Here is a 15,884-nt window from a genome sequence, read left to right on the forward strand (position 1 = left end):
ATGACAACCTTGGTGCGCTAGTGTACCCGGGAACATAATGTTTTTTCTCTAATGAGGCAAACTGGATCATTTTGTCCATTTACCTGTGTACCTAGCAGTCTCTGTTCCCTCCCCGTGCGTTTTGTCACTCGTGCACGCCAAGCGGGGCGAAGGCGGGAGAAGGAGGAGGCGAGGTTATGACTGCAGCTCGTGTATTTACTTTGTGCAGTGCTGAGAAGGTAAATTGCTTCTTTGTGCTTCGATGTGAGACTCGCTAGACAAATGTGAAAAAGATTGCCTTCTCTAACTTACTGATTTGCTCTGCAGTGGCAAAGTCAAGGTGACCTCCACACACTCCTCCTGCCACTGCTCTACAAACACACACACACACACACACACACACACACACACACACACACACGTACTTGTACGCACAATGGCATGATAGCACCGTATCAACTGATGAAGTGTAACTGTTGGCTGCGTCAACAGTCTCCAACTTTATCATCTCGGCAAAAGACATTTTTTTGCAAAATGAGGCAAAGGACAGAGATGAAGGCAAATCTCACATGATCCACAAAATATCAACAAGCAGTAAAAGCAGTTATTATCTAAGTGTGGGCAGCTAATCTATGAATCTCAGAAAGTACCAGTGCTGTGCTGTTAACATTCAGGACAGCCTGTACTGAGCTGTGCTGTGAGCACACTATACAGATGGCTTCTTAAGGGAGGTCAAGCACCCTCTCTTACTTTCTATCTCTCACAAAGGACCTTGCCAACACCTCTCTGCACTCGCTTTGCTAAAAATGGTTTGCCTGCATCCCTCACTGTCACGCGGGATAGCTTTATACCTGTTTCATATTTGATCAAAATGTAACCAAAATAACCCCACGGTCAAATTTCTAAACAAAAACTGTGTTTTTGCTTAGAATGTGTGCTATTACTTGTCAAAAAGACAAAAAAGGAATAATTATGCATATGTTACATTGTAATTAAACTATGTTGAAGTCTTCTGTTGCTGTTGTTCGCATAAGTAACGTGCAGATGAGATTAGCGACACAATTGCTTCATTTGTATGGGTGAACTTCGCTAATTTAGTGATGAATTTGTCAATAAATGGAATAAAAAGCATGTCCTTTTTCCTTGAAGCATAGAAAATTAAAGTTTTCCCCACTTTAACTATTCTGAAAATAAGAATAAAATATCTCATCCTAATCATATTGGAAAAATAGCTCCATATTTTCTTCAGTCCTGTCCACTCTAACAAAAGAGAGACTGGTGAGATCGCAAAGACTGTTGTGGTTTAACACTTCCTAACCCTAACCCCTAATCCTAATCCTAAGGGTTAGGCGTTAGGGTTAGAAAGGATTCCTAACCCTTCCTTATTAAATTATTACAATTAATGTGTAGTCTTAATGTGAGCTAATACTACAAATTAATAAGATTGAACCTGCATTGGAAACAAGGGTCTGTTTGGTTGGAAATACAGCGTCTTTGCAGCTGGATTCATACTTTCTCTCATAAAATTCCCCAAACTTTGCAAGTACCTCTTTAGATATGTAATGTGTATGATTTCAAATCTCTTTCAAAGGGTTTCATTTTTTGACAGCTGATGTGCACAGTCAAGCCAAGATGTCAGACGAATGTTTCCAAAAAGGCTAATCCTAAATGTCTGCATGTCCCTGAATGCAACATGGATTCAAGATGGGAAACATTTCACTGGTATGCTTAAATTGCTTCTTAATGGCTTTTGCACTGTAGTGAAATAAATGAAGGCCTAATGCAACAAAGAAGAGCATTAACAGTTTGCAGTTTGGAGGCTAAGACAGGCAGAACCAGCAGAACAGTCCTTTCTGTTCTCAAAGCTGCTGTCCTGCAGTTCTGCACCAAATCCTGCACGTCTAATAGTGAGGGATGATCTCACCATCATGCCCACGATGAATGCTGGATCACTCAATTATAGAGCAACACAATGAATCATTCTCCTCTCCTCTGACAAGCTCCTCCACACTCAACTCATCTGACACCCCCAAACCACAGAAGATGGCCCTGTTATCTTCATAATGTGGATAAACAGTGACAGTTGTCTCAGACGGAAGGCCATTTTGATGGCAGGAGATCAAATGAGATCTTATTTTGGAAAAAAAGTGACAAATCTGTGTCTGTAGTGAGGGTTTAAAGAAAACAGAAAAAAGGTCCTGCTGAGATGTCTCTGCAGAATTCCTACCCAGCCAGGAGGGAATGAAATTAGTGAAGTGGAGCTTTGGTCCTGTGACCACACTCAGCTGACAAAAAGAGATACTATCTGCTAACATTTCAGTTTCTGTGCATGTGTGTCTTTCTCTGTCTCGCTCACACATTCATATACTTGTCCTGTTCCACAGTAAATGTGTCAGTCACGGGTCTCGTTGCTGGAACAGCCTGTCAGATCCCTTCCCTCCCCCCCTTGTGCCTCTTTTTCCTCTCTCCTCTCCATTTTTGGACATTTTCAAAAGGATGTGGAGGGATAAAAGGGTTCATACTGAAAGAAAATGGTGGCTCTTAAAGCAAAGCTGTGTTCCTTGGGATTATCGGGATTTCGTGGTGATCCGCAAAGAGTCAAAAGGGAATAGGTCAGCATTCGAAATCTCACTTCAACAGCCTGGGTGTTCGGGAACTTTTCAGTAAATATTCAGTATAAGATACTGTTTCACTTTAATGAAACCATCCTCTCACTAAAGCCTGATTCATGTAGAAAACAACCAAGAGCATGTGGTAACAGTATACTTATAACAAGAGGTTATGAGGAATTAACAAGCTACAAAGGAAATGATTTTTAAATCAGCCTTGCCATAGTAGTGTATGTCTGCATGCACACTATAGATTGGGCCGTATAGTTGGGCGTCATTTCACATAAGTTTTCATGTCTGTGGTCTCGCCTGCTTCTGGGAAGCCACCCAAAGAAAATGGACAAATTTAATATAGTGAACAGAGATCTTTCGGAGCTTACCCTGAAATTAATTTGACACTGTATATTTGACGACCGGTTGCATATTTGAAAAACAATCTGCCCCGAGCAGTTGTGTCAACAAGCTGAAACTGAGCAGCAGGGTGCAGCGTTTCTCGAAAAGTATTTGTGGTTTATTTTACTGGGAGAGTCTCCCCTCTTCACTGTTAAAGCATCAGTCTGAAACAACAATGCCTTTCAAAGCTCCTGTCCCGGCAAGTACTGTAGTAGACTCAGCTCAGGGACAGACACATCAGCAGGTCGTCCGGCACGCAAGGAGGCACTTGTATGCGCAAAGTGGTCACGAGGAGTCAGAATGTAGAAGACATGAAAGGAGGCTGAAGGAGTGCAAAACAATATCCGTTTCCCAAGGCCTCACAAACTGTCCCTTTAGCTGGAGAACACAGCTTGAGAGAATTTTCAGTGTGCAGGATTCAAGTTTTGAAATCTTTATCTACAACATAACCAAGCAGGTTTAGCTGCCCTATCCTAACCTGCAGTAGCTAAATACAAAAGCAGAAACAGAGAGAAAACAAAGAAAAGCCAAGTAAAAAATAACAAAGTTCCCAAATGGACAATCATAGTCTGTGGACTGAAAAACTATCACCCTCACCGCTTTTTAACCCTATTTAACAGTGATTTAGGAAGTCTGACGTGAATCGTCTTCAGATGACTTCAACAAACTGACAGAGAGCCAAAGATCTGCAAAGGCTGAAATCGTTTTGCACAAAGTACACAATTGTTTTAATAATTTTAAATTTTTCATTATCTTTTAACTATATGTCATGTTGACTTTGAAAGTCATTGGATGAATACAAGTAGGTTCCATAAAAATGTAGGTGATCTACGTCACTGTTAACTGAAAACTGTTGGTGGGTGGGTTTAGCATTTAATTTCAAATCAAGCTGGAGGACTGTTTGTGAATTTAAAAAACAACTTTAACAAAGAAGAAGAAGGATTTATGGACATGATCTCATCCTTTTCTGGTAGAAAATCGTTAGCTGAACATTTGTGGAACTACGACTGAGGCATACACACGAGAGACTTTGGATCAGGTTAATTGGGCAAGACTGTTTTCCTCCATTAACTGGCGGATACGATGACTGTTTGAACTGCCGTTCTTTCAGTCAGCCAAGGCCCTTGTTATTTCACAAGTGCTGGACTTTTGCCATGTTGCACAACTCAGAGAATAGGTGAACCCAGAAGAGCAGGGTTAACCTGGCTGGGGCTGGAGCAGTACACTGACCGTGGCTTCGTGTGAGGAAGTTGAGGATTGCTCATTATTTCACTGTCAATGAATCAACAGATTTAATATGGATAAGGTCTTCGGTGGCAAATACTTCAGCCCAGAGCACTAGGAGACTACGACATTGTTTCCTTCCTTAATGTTACATGCCGGATAGCCTGCTGACCCCTGATGAGATGGACTGTGTGTGTTGCAAGGCACACAGAACTGCCAGTGCTTATCCCAACATGTGTTTCCTGTATGGGAATGCTTAGAGTAATGCAGTATGCTTACAGTAAGTGTGCGTGTGTGCATGTGTGAGAGTGCGCACAAGCAAGACAAAAGGAAGAAGCAAGAGGCAGAGAGCAAAAGCATATCCAAGGGGATCAAACCGAAACCACAGGATATTTCTGACCTTGAGGGCGAGTGGGTAAAGCTGGGAGGGTGGGGAGAGGAAAGAGGGGAGGAAAAGAAAAAGAGAGGAAAGCTGAAGGAAAGGAACAAAGAGATGGAGGGAGCGAAAGCGGGGAGAGGAGACTTTGCAGGGCAGCTGGAAAACCTCCAGAATCCTCTGCTCAAACCAACCATAAAATTCCAACTGAAGCCTCAAAACCAGTATGAGGACTGACGAGGGTTCCTTCTGCCCACAGTTCGTGTGTTCACATTTGTGTGTGTGTGTCTGTGCCACGCACACATTTACTTGTGTGCGTGCCATATGTGATTAAAGGGTCTGAGCAGAGGAGGCCAGGAGGCAGACGAGTGATGCAATCCACGGAAGCAAAGTAGAAGACACCAGGGCGGCAGGAAGGAAGGGAGGGAAGAGAGGAAGGAGGAATTGTTGCTTCTGGGGATCCAGCTCTCCAGGAATGTGCTGACGGTTGTGGCCCACACAGTCGGGGAGTGTTGCATTCTGGAAAAAATTCTGCGGAGGTGATACCACCTGTTTTGAGGCGCCGCAGATCGCAAACGGATAATAAAATCGCACATTATAAAAGGGATAGACTGTGTGAGTCATTATTGTTAATTTTCAATGACACAACAATGCTTTTTTTCTGTGCAAACTGGTCTCTCACACTGCAAGCTGAAGGCCTGATTCCACCCTCACACAGCAGCGGAGGTCTATTTCGGTACAAGCTACACAATGTCCACAAGCACCCACACAGGCTCTGTGGGTAACGTGATTGGTAAGCCTGGGCAAATAGTCTATTTATGAACATCGTAAGAGTGGGCAGTTGTCCTTGAGCTGGTTTGTCTGCCGTCTGAAGTGCTAAGTGCTGTATACAGTTACAATAGATAGAACATTCGCAAGGACAAGTAAGGTGGAGAGTGGGTGAGGAGGGGGGAGCTGAGAGAGTACTGGGAATAGAGATGGTGAGTCAGAGGCCATTTGGAAAGTAATTTCATCTCTGAATGCTGTATATCTTTTCATCAATGAAAGGAAAGTATTTTCCAAACCAGGCAGGCGCAAGAAGAAAAACATCTCTGTTTGGTGAAATGGAGCCTATTTGAATGGGAGAGGACAGGCACAATTCCTTTTCCACTGTATTACAGAAACTTAACGTTGTTTGTTACAGTACACTGCACTGAGGATCTTGCAACAGCCCACAGCTACGGTTGTTGCTTATTGAGAGATTGGATTTGGCTAAACGCTGGCATGGTAATGTGCCCCTAATGATGAGCAGGGTTTAATTTTTTTTCTTGTAGTACACTATGTACAAGAGCATACTTACTTGATTAGTTTGTAAATTTGGACAGGTAACTTTTGTCACAAACTGAAGAAGTACTGCGCTTATCAGACGTTTGCAACAGGACTACTGTTGTTTTGCTGGCTGTTAACTTGTCAAGCATCTGGGAACAAATGCTAAACAGACTTAAATACCTTAACACACATAAACCCCAGAACACGTGCAATACTTAATTTAAACTTCTCTATTGAATCTATATGGAGCATACAATGTAGCAAATGACTTACGCCACTGTGTGGTGTGCAGCGATAGGGTTTCAAAAGGGTTATGACATAGCTATGATGCAGATATAACACAGAAGTATAAATCCCCTGTAATGTGTATAGGTAGCTAGCACTAACACTCTGGCAATATATTCTTCTCCTATTGGCTAAAAATCTACTATTAAACCTACCTAACTAAGTTTGGATGGTATTAAGAGTGGATTCATCAGCTGGGCACAATGGATATCTGTGCCATTTTTACTGAAAGCCATCAAACACATTTGAGATACTCATACTCAACAATGCCATGCCTGGAGCCACAGTACTAGTATGACTAAGGAATGAGCTTTTTTTTTTTTTGCTATCGTATGAGCCTCTCTGGCCTTCTACATAAACCTTAAGTCTCAGCACTCTTGACCAAAAAAACAAAAACAAAAAGTATCACATTTCCTCATTATGGCATGGACAGTCTTCTGCAATTTTTGTGAATCATTGGTCTCATATGTCCTGATGATACATTGTGGTTTTAGAGGTTCCAGTGATATTCTGGACTAGCTAAATGTGGTCTGGCACCCAGCCAGTCAAAAAAGGAAAAGAAAAGGGAAAAAGGAGAAGGGTGTTGGGTTGAAGTGTTAGACGAGAGTACCATAGACAGGCCTGGACTGCTGTGTGTATCCTGGCAAAGCAACCTTGGCCTTGACACGACTGCACAAACATGTACAGTATTTGAATCCTGACCAAATTCTTCCTTACACAAATACTGGTGGAAGAGTTGCGCTCATTTACTAAAACAAGTGAAACAGCTCTGCAAATTTTTATAAAATCAAGAAAGTGCACAAAGTAGGAACAAGCCATTGACAAAAATGCATTGGTATCTTAATTAAAGAAATATGTTTTTAGTTTGCAGAGTTCACTGACTGGAGGGGAAGGGAAAGACACCACAGAATACTGAGTTGGACTGGTTTGTGTTGGTCTGGCATCAGCTTTGTGGTAAATATGGGCAAGCACAAAGAGAATTCTGCGGTTATTCTTGGACCACCACTGTCCGCACTTCCATGTAATGTTCGGCTGTTTACCATCACTGGTTCAATTCATGTGCTGGGATTCTGAGTCAACCAACCCTACTAAAGATCTGCAGAGAGGTCCTGCAAGGACACAAACTGGCTTACCCTTCACAGCATCCAAATTAAAGTGTTTGTACAGTCCAGCACACAAGCCTAGCCCAAACATAACCATCACAATCCAACTCCCTGAATTCTACTGTTGTATTTTTTGTTTTTTTCTTTTTTTTTACAGTGTGTGCGCACTCTGTAGCCTCAAATTAAATCTGCCTTGGCTCTCACTTTTGCTTTTTCACTCACACAGTGCACATTTTGTCGTGTTGTTTGCGCGCTGTGGAATGTCAGCACTGGTATTTTCAGTCGTGTGGAGGAGTCTGCCCATAGCAGAACAAACACAGCCCAAAAGTCGGCGCAGTGTTTTGTTTGCTGAGCCCATCACCTTTCAGCAGGCTTTTGCACGTCACCTTCTTCTCTGACAACCTAATGTGGGAATTCAATTTGTTACTGGAAGGTCCGGCAAGAACCCCTGGCTACTAGGCATGCCATAGTCTAGCAACATCTGACACCTTGACTGAATAACACAAACTGCACTGGAGTAAAAAGTCAACCAGTATCAGCTGAAAGTAGATCAGATAGTCTTGTTTCTGCAATGACTGTTTGACCTTTTGTTATTTCAGCAATGCGGCATGTGTTCATCCTCTTGATTACAGATGTCAACCATGTAGAAACAGTTCATCTATTTTTCTACCCAATCTTCATTCTGACAAAGCCTCCTGTCACATCATAAACCACAAATGCTGAAGTGCCCTTAGTATTTACCCTTCACTATACCACAAACCAGAATCTGCTTAACTCTTTACTGTGCTACACAGGAACAATGATAGTGTGACTTAGACATAACCACCACGATTGCTTAAGCTATTCTTTTATCATTTTTGTAAAGCGGTCTCTATAAACAGAAAACATTTATATAGGTCTTCTAGGCTGACTGAAACCTTCATTAAGATAAGCCTTAAACAACAAATGTGCTTGCAAGCTCAAAGTGTAAAATGCGGTCTGCATATATGTCTTCTAATTATTTTAAGTAATCAGTTTCTCATTAAACTCTAGTTTCCCCCCCTATGCTAATACTTTACACAATATTAATATCTATGCAAATACCTTTAATTCCCATCAGTCTGCAGTTGCAGATTATCACAAATGGAGATGTTTTGTGTAGTGTACGGACCTGTTGTATGAAAATGGCGATCTATAGAATATAGTATATATGGTAGGAAAGCAACCAGAACCAGGTGAACACAGTGCTCCAGGTCAGAGTTAAAGCCTCCACAGCGCTGCACACAGAGAGCAGCATGAGTCACCGGAATAGAGAGATTGCTAGCTTGCAGAATTCATTAAGACAAATGTAATGGATTTCCTCTGGAAGGAAAAAAAAAAACCTTGGCAGCTGCAGAACAGCACCCCAGTGAATCCTCAAGTAGGTTTCCATACACCTTTGGAATGGCAGCATTTTGCAACCCTGCAGATGATATATGTTTGGTCTGAATGTAAATGAATTAGCTTAAGTCCTTCAGCATGCTGGCCTGTTTTACCTTGGTACTGGTATTCCTTCTGCAGCACTAAACTATTACACTATATACTGTCCATGATATTATACAGGGAAATTATTTGGCATCATAGAAGGCTGCCACGTGATACTAGCGACCAGAAAGCGAGCTACAGTGTAAATTACAGGCGCTCCTGAAAACTCTGTCCAGCCCTAAAAGACTGCATAGACTGTACATAATGCATAAACACAAAGTGCTTTTTAACCCAACACAAGCGGCGTATAGCGCGTCCTACTGTGCCATGCCGCCACCATGTGGGTGCTAGGAGTAATGTTTTCATAACCATCTATCGCGATTAAGAGTTACGGTAACACGGGGACTTGGCCGTCATTGTTCTGTAAGCAGTTTATTTCACACAAAATAAAGGCAGTTGCAGTAACATGAAGACTGCAGTATCCTATTGATTAAGCAAATGGACAGTATTTTGGTGCAAAGGTAAACCGATATAAAGTGCTATCTAGCTAAATTAGCACAACAGTAGTCATGTGTGAACAAACGTTAGAACACCGTCTAGTTTTAGATAACGTCCTGCGCTTATAGTCAATAATCCGACACAAAACGACCCAGAAACAGCAGCTGTGCTGAGCAAATCACGATTTTACACGCGACTGCAAAATAAAGACTGATCCCAAATCAGTCTAAACGGCACCGGATGTCGGCAAAGTAAAGAGACAAGTGCCGTTTTCGTGAGCGACTTGTCCAGGAAGTGCTCTCCGCCGTGTAGAGCATTTCTGAAGGGCTGCCATTTTACCGAGTTTACGGTAAGAAAACTTGCTTCGTTTCGCTGTGTATATTGCTGGCTGCTACACTGCGTGCAGCGTGTCGTACGACGATGTTGTGTTACCAAAGAAACACACATTAGTTACATACGAAGTGCTAATTTTTTTGTAGCTAACCTAGCTTGTTTACCACAGTGCATGTGACGCTGACGCTGCTGTCAGCATTTGCTGTCAGTGAGTGGTATCGAGACAAAACCACAAACGTGTTACATTTAAACCACTTTAAGTAATTATATCTAAGTTTTTCTGACATCGATGTCATTTTAAGGAACTCGCTGAGCATTTACTGCCCTCTAGTTAATTATTAACTGCCATTTCCCTATTATTGTGTTCACCTCGTTTCCTAATAGACTAACTAGTCGAAATGTCACTTCAACTGCTGTAAAGTTAGCCTCTTCTAACGATGGCTCAAGCTAATGTAGATTTAAGCCGGTATAGTCTTTTCATAGCACATACACGAATGTCAGTGATGAGACCAACTAATTACAGCTCAAAGTTACAATTCATTTTTGTTTTTCTCAGGTGCCCGAGTGAATGATGGGGACCAAAGTGGTCCAGCTTACCTCAGGCTCGCATCATGAGCACATTCTGGCTTCTCTGCATGACCTGAGGCTGCAAGGTCAGCTGAGTGACGTCACCGTGCAGGTGGACTATGAGGGAGATGTGCAGGAGTTTCATGCCCACCAGGTGATGCTTGCTGCATCCAGTGGCTATTTCAAGAAAATTCTGCTGTCTCCGGATACATCTCGAGATAAACTGTCTCTCTCAAATATGCACTCGGAGGATTTCTCTGCGTTTCTGGAATTTGTGTATACCGGTAAAGCTGATGTTGCCGGAGACAGGATAGGTAATGTTCAAGCAGTGGCAGAGTTTTTGGACTGTGATGATCTGCTGAAGGTTTGCGGCGAGGCCTTAAGTGCAGAAATGATACAAAAGCCCACAAAGAAAAGCTCAAAAGTTGTGACTCCAGATGATGTGCATGGTGCTCAAAAAGAAGAAAAGGCAAACGGGAAGAGGCAGTGTAGAAGCTTGCTGGTTAAGCGGCAGCTGTCTCCACATAGGCTGGTGACAGAAGTCACTTCAAAAAGATTCAAGGCAAAGAAAACAGTGAAGGATGAAAAAAGGCGGGGAAGAAAGCTACAGGTGAAACTGTCTGGCAGTAAGGTGCTACAGAGAAGCGTTTGTACTAAAATAGTGCCTTTAAACATCAAAAATCAAACTATTGATAAAGATGGAGAGGAGGATGAGAGCAGGACTGAAGATAAGGCTGAGCCAGAGAAAGAAAAAGCCAAAGAAGACAAGTGTTTACTGGGAGACCCTGCCTCTGATGGGGATGACTGGGAATGTGAGGACGATGCGCAGAGTAAGGATTCTCGGGACCCGTTGTTTTTACCACCTGGAGAGGAGCAGGAGGAGGAGGAGGAGGATGAGGAGGAACAATCCAAGCAGACTTTAAAACAATCATCCAAGGCCCAGTTCCAGTGCAACAAGTGCCAGCGGACTTTCCACTATGAGAAAAGCTACTTAAAGCATATCAGGTAACATGATAATACTGCTTTAGCTCCAATATAGCTGGAATTATGTACTGCGATGTACAGTATGTGCATTATATCATAATGTACATGATATATATTTTTAAATAATGCTGCAACATGTTGGTGTCTTGGTGAGTACGTACCATGGCGTGAAAGCAGATGTGGTTTATCGCTGTGAGACCTGCTCGCAGACCTTCGCAAACCGCAGCAATCTGAAAATCCACGAAAAGCACGTTCACAGTAATGAGAGGCTCTTCGTCTGCGAATCCTGCAACAAGACCTTTAAGCGAAAGAAGGATGTCGTCCGCCATCAAAGACAGGTGAGCACTGGTAGAATTTCTAACAGCCATATTAATGTTATTTTAATAATAAAAAGTATTAAATGTGTAATACTCCAATTTCTGTGAGATTCACATTTTTTTATGTGGAGTTTCTGTCTCGGCTGCTTCTCAGGTGCATGAACGCAATCTGCGACACATCTGTCCTGACTGCGGGAAAGCACTCAGCTCCAAAACTGCCCTGTTGTTGCACGAGAGGACACACACAGGCACAAAACCCTTTGAGTGTACTGACTGCGGGGCCAGATTTACCCAGAACTCTGCCCTCAAGATGCACCGCAGGTACAGAGATGGTTAAATAAAGCCTGGGGGTGGGGGTGGGCCTGCAAAAGCAAGAAATTGACCAAAAGCTTTTAATCTTGGGGGAGTATTAAGGATGTCATTTGAGTTATGCTCTTTATAGTGAATCCTTTGATATTACCATCCCGCTACTTAGTCATGAAATGCATCACCTTCAGCGTACCTGGAGAACAGTATGCTAAATTAATGGCTCAGACCAGGTACCTTTATATATAGACTACTTTCACTAGAAACAGCTGGAATATCAGGGTGAATGTGCTGCCATCAATTGGAGATCAGGCAGGAGAGCCTCCCATGTTTGCTTCACTGTCAAAGAACAACTGGACTGTTTTTATAATGGGAGTTCTGTGTGTTTGGTGCATCCTAAATGTTCATGTAGTGTATGTGTATGTGAACGAAGTAGATGATGAGGTTTAAACTTGTGTGTTTACACATGTGTAGGACTCACACAGGAGAGAAGCCATTTGCATGTGATGAGTGTGATGCACGGTTCACTCAGAAGCACATGCTGGCCTACCATAAGAGATCGCACACAGGTAAAACCATAATTGAACATTAATAACTAATCAGATTTCAGCATCGTCATCAAGAGCATGTTTCATTTTGTCATTTCTTTACATTTTTGTGCTTTGGTAATTTTTGGCATTACAGACCCGTGGGAAGAAAAGAAAAAGAAAGTTTTCACATGAGTCTATGCAGTATGTTAAAAACTAAATACACCCCATGATTCAGTAGCTTGTAAACCATCTTTAGCGGCAATAACTTGAAGGAATTGAGGTCTGCGTTACTTTATCTGTCTTTCTTTGTGTTGTGGAGGAATTTTGGCCCTCTCTTCTTTGCAATGTTGTTTCAGTTCATTGAAATTTGCTGGCATTTATTTACGCATAGCTCTCTTACACTTCTACCACAGCATTTGTGTCAGGTTGAGATCTGGACTTTGGGCCATTGCAGCAATGTGATTCTTATAATTTCAAGTCATTCTGTTGGAGATTTGCTGCTGTGCCTGGGATCGTTATCCTGTCCTGCGTGACCCACTTTCAGCCAGCTGTTATCTGTCAGACAGATGGCCTCACATTTGACTCTAGAATACTTTGACATACAGAGAAGGTCAACTCAATGACTGCAAAGTGTCAAGGTCCTGTAGCTGCAAAACAAGCTAGAAATCATCACTCTTCCACCATCGTGCTGGAAAGTCAGTATTGTTTGTTTGTTTTTTGCCAAATGTGCCACTGTGCATTATGGCCAAATATCACAATTTTTCACCTGGTCTGTCCAAAGGGCATTATCCCAAAAGTCTCGTGGTTTGGTAAGATCCAACTTTCCAAACCTAAGTTGTGCTGTTATGTTCTTTTTTTGTTGAGAGAATAGACTTTTTCCTCGTAACACTTCATAAACTTTAAAATTTAACATGCTAACCGAGCCCTGTTGAGTCCTGGGTTTTTTGCATTGCATCTGAGCATTACACGTTTTGAGTTTGAGTTCAATTTGTTTGCACATCCACTCCCTGGAACATTGTAGCATTGTGTTAAAGCACAAATGAAAGGAAACCAGCAAACTACCAAAACATCTGCTTTTATAGAGGTGCTCACGCTTGCCGATGATCAGCAAATTAAGTACATTTGATTAGCAGCACCTGGTGGCTACTTACCCTTTTAATTACTGTGGAAGCATTAATGGCTGTTTTCTGATTCATGAAGTGTTAGGAGGTTTTTAAAAAATACCCTTATTAAAAAATCTCAAAACAGCCAATCACCTGAGGATGCTTCGTGGGGATATGTGTTACAGTTTTTATCCTCTGCACCTATAGTTTCTCCCTCTCTTTTTTTTTGTCTATCTCCGCAAACAGTATTTCTTAAAGAAAAAGTCCTGAAGTGTGAGCACACTAAAAACAAAACTATTTACACATACAAGACCAAAACTTTGTTTTTGTTCTCTCGTGTTAGGAGAGAAGCCATTCATGTGCGAAGCCTGTGGGAAAAACTTTGCATCTAAAGAATACCTGAGACACCACTCAAACATCCACACAGGCTCCAGACCATATAAGTGTGAAATTTGCGGTAGAGGCTTCGCTCAGAGGAACTCTCTCCACCAGCATTTAAAAATACATACAGGTAAAATGTAGATGTCATTTTTCATTTAATAGTTATATTACATTGAATTTATAGGTGATTTTTCATCAATCTCTTCTTCACTATCTTTTGATATTTTCTTGTTTCTTTGGTGGTTGTCAGGCGAGCGTCCGTACAGCTGTAAAGACTGTGACAAACAGTTCACTCAGCTCAACGCACTGCAGAGGCACCAGCGTATTCACACAGGAGAGAAGCCCTACATGTGCGGCCTCTGCAAACGCACATTTACGGACAAGTCCACCCTACGCAGGCACACTACGGTGAGCAATACTTCTCTTAGATAAAGTAGTTTCACCTACACGGGTACAGAGTTTGTTTAACTTGTATAGTGGCTGAGCTGAAGTTCCTGTATTTAGAAAAAAAGACACATAAGCAGATGATTTTTTTGGATTTTTTGTACTGCACTGACTGCTGCAGAAATAACATCGGATTCTTTGACCTTTAGATTCATGACTCAGATGCTCCGTGGAAGACCTACCTGGTGGTGCTGGAGGGAAACGTGGAGGAAAAGAAGCCCAGATCTCCCACTAAGATAAAGACAGAAAAAGCAGGACCAGGAGAGAATAAGAGCGCGCCCAGAAAAAGTGCTGCTACTGCTGCTGGCGATGCTCCTGATGCTGCTGGTAAAACCCACATCGACTCCATTGTGATTCCATCTGAGCCAGTCGCTGTTCCTGCTGAGTGGACCAGTCACGGAGCCATCACTCTGGTCAGCCACAGCACTATCGGCGGGATCACTGTTATCCACACTGATGTCACACCAGGGACTCAGCTCCAGCCCATCGTAGCCACTGACAATACAGGGACCAGTGTCATTTCTTTAGATGGGTCAGCCATCCCTGTTCCCTTCCCTTTACCAGTGTCCATGGCTCACTCTGTCCCCTTGTCCTGTGAAGCGCCCTCTACCTCTCTGTCTGTACCCACTCTCTCAGTTCCTGTTTCTGAGGGGTTTTTAGCATCAGTCTCACAGATCCCAGGAGTTTCTACATCATCTGTGCTGGAAGCTGCAGCTTCGCAAACTATTTTGGCTCCAGTTTCAGACTCTAAAGCCGCTTCAGATACTGAACCTCTGGACCCCAACATTCAGACTATGGTTATTGGTAAGAATGATTGTGGAAAAAATCAGCCAGTATCAAAAGTGAAGAACAAGAAAGGACTAAACTGAGACTTCAAATTAAGATGTGTGTAGGGGGTGAATGTAAATAGCTTATTTTACTGGCTTTGGGGAGTTCCAGCTGTCTCAAATCAAATCATGCTACCTTATGTGTATTCTTCGGGTTTTTCACGATTATAATTACCTGAGTTCTGGTGTTTCAGGAATAGTGTTAGCACTTTTTGTCTGGCATTTCAATATCACACAGAGGTGAAGCTAAAGTTTAATCTGACACAAATCTCAGTGAATACAAATGAACTGAAGATTGTAATCAATTACACATGTTAAAAACATGGTTTAGTATTAATAACAGAGACATGCTCTGCATGCAAAATACTACTGAGCTGTTCTGGACATTTTCAAAAATCCTTTGCAGTTGTGAAACAGTAGCAACAAACTTTTAAACATTTAATTTAATCTAACTGTGAACAAAATTACTTAAATCCTTAAAAGTCCTGGCACTTGTCTCTGTTTGAAATTGTCCCTCAGCCTCCTAGTAATCACAGCTAAGGCATCAATTTAAAAAATATGTCGCCTTCTTGTTATCACATTCACAAAATTTTCAGAAAACTTAACCTCTGACCTTGAGGTCAAGGTCACTGAGAATAAGACCAGTCTGAGATTTTTATTAGCTATACCTTCATTCACAAACTTGGTGGCCACTTGCCTGCTTGGCTGGCTGACGATATCAGCCATTTACAGCAGAGGGGTAAAAAACTATTTAACAGAACAAAACTATTTAACCTTGGATAAGAAAAACTACAGTTTAAGCTTTTTTAAATAAACAAAATGCTATCATGTACATGTGAAACTTGGTTATGATGACACACACACGACAGATGAG

General features: G+C 42.0%; 1 protein-coding gene across 1 annotated transcript; it reads left to right on the plus strand.

Annotated features, from left to right (window-relative positions):
• Positions 1 to 9,393: 9,393 nt before the first annotated feature.
• Positions 9,394 to 15,806, plus strand: gzf1 (GDNF-inducible zinc finger protein 1). The gene is made up of 8 exons (XM_031755199.2): positions 9,394 to 9,567; positions 10,108 to 11,123; positions 11,257 to 11,440; positions 11,574 to 11,740; positions 12,200 to 12,294; positions 13,702 to 13,869; positions 13,990 to 14,147; positions 14,333 to 15,806. The coding sequence occupies exons 2-8, from the start codon at positions 10,120 to 10,122 to the stop codon at positions 15,050 to 15,052; spliced, it is 2,496 nt and encodes an 831-aa protein (XP_031611059.1). The 5' UTR covers positions 9,394 to 9,567; positions 10,108 to 10,119; the 3' UTR covers positions 15,053 to 15,806.
• The last annotated feature ends 78 nt before the right edge of the window (positions 15,807 to 15,884 follow it).

The sequence above is a fragment of the Oreochromis aureus genome, linkage group 15 (genome assembly GCF_013358895.1).
Source record: "Oreochromis aureus strain Israel breed Guangdong linkage group 15, ZZ_aureus, whole genome shotgun sequence".
NCBI lineage: Eukaryota > Metazoa > Chordata > Actinopteri > Cichliformes > Cichlidae > Oreochromis > Oreochromis aureus.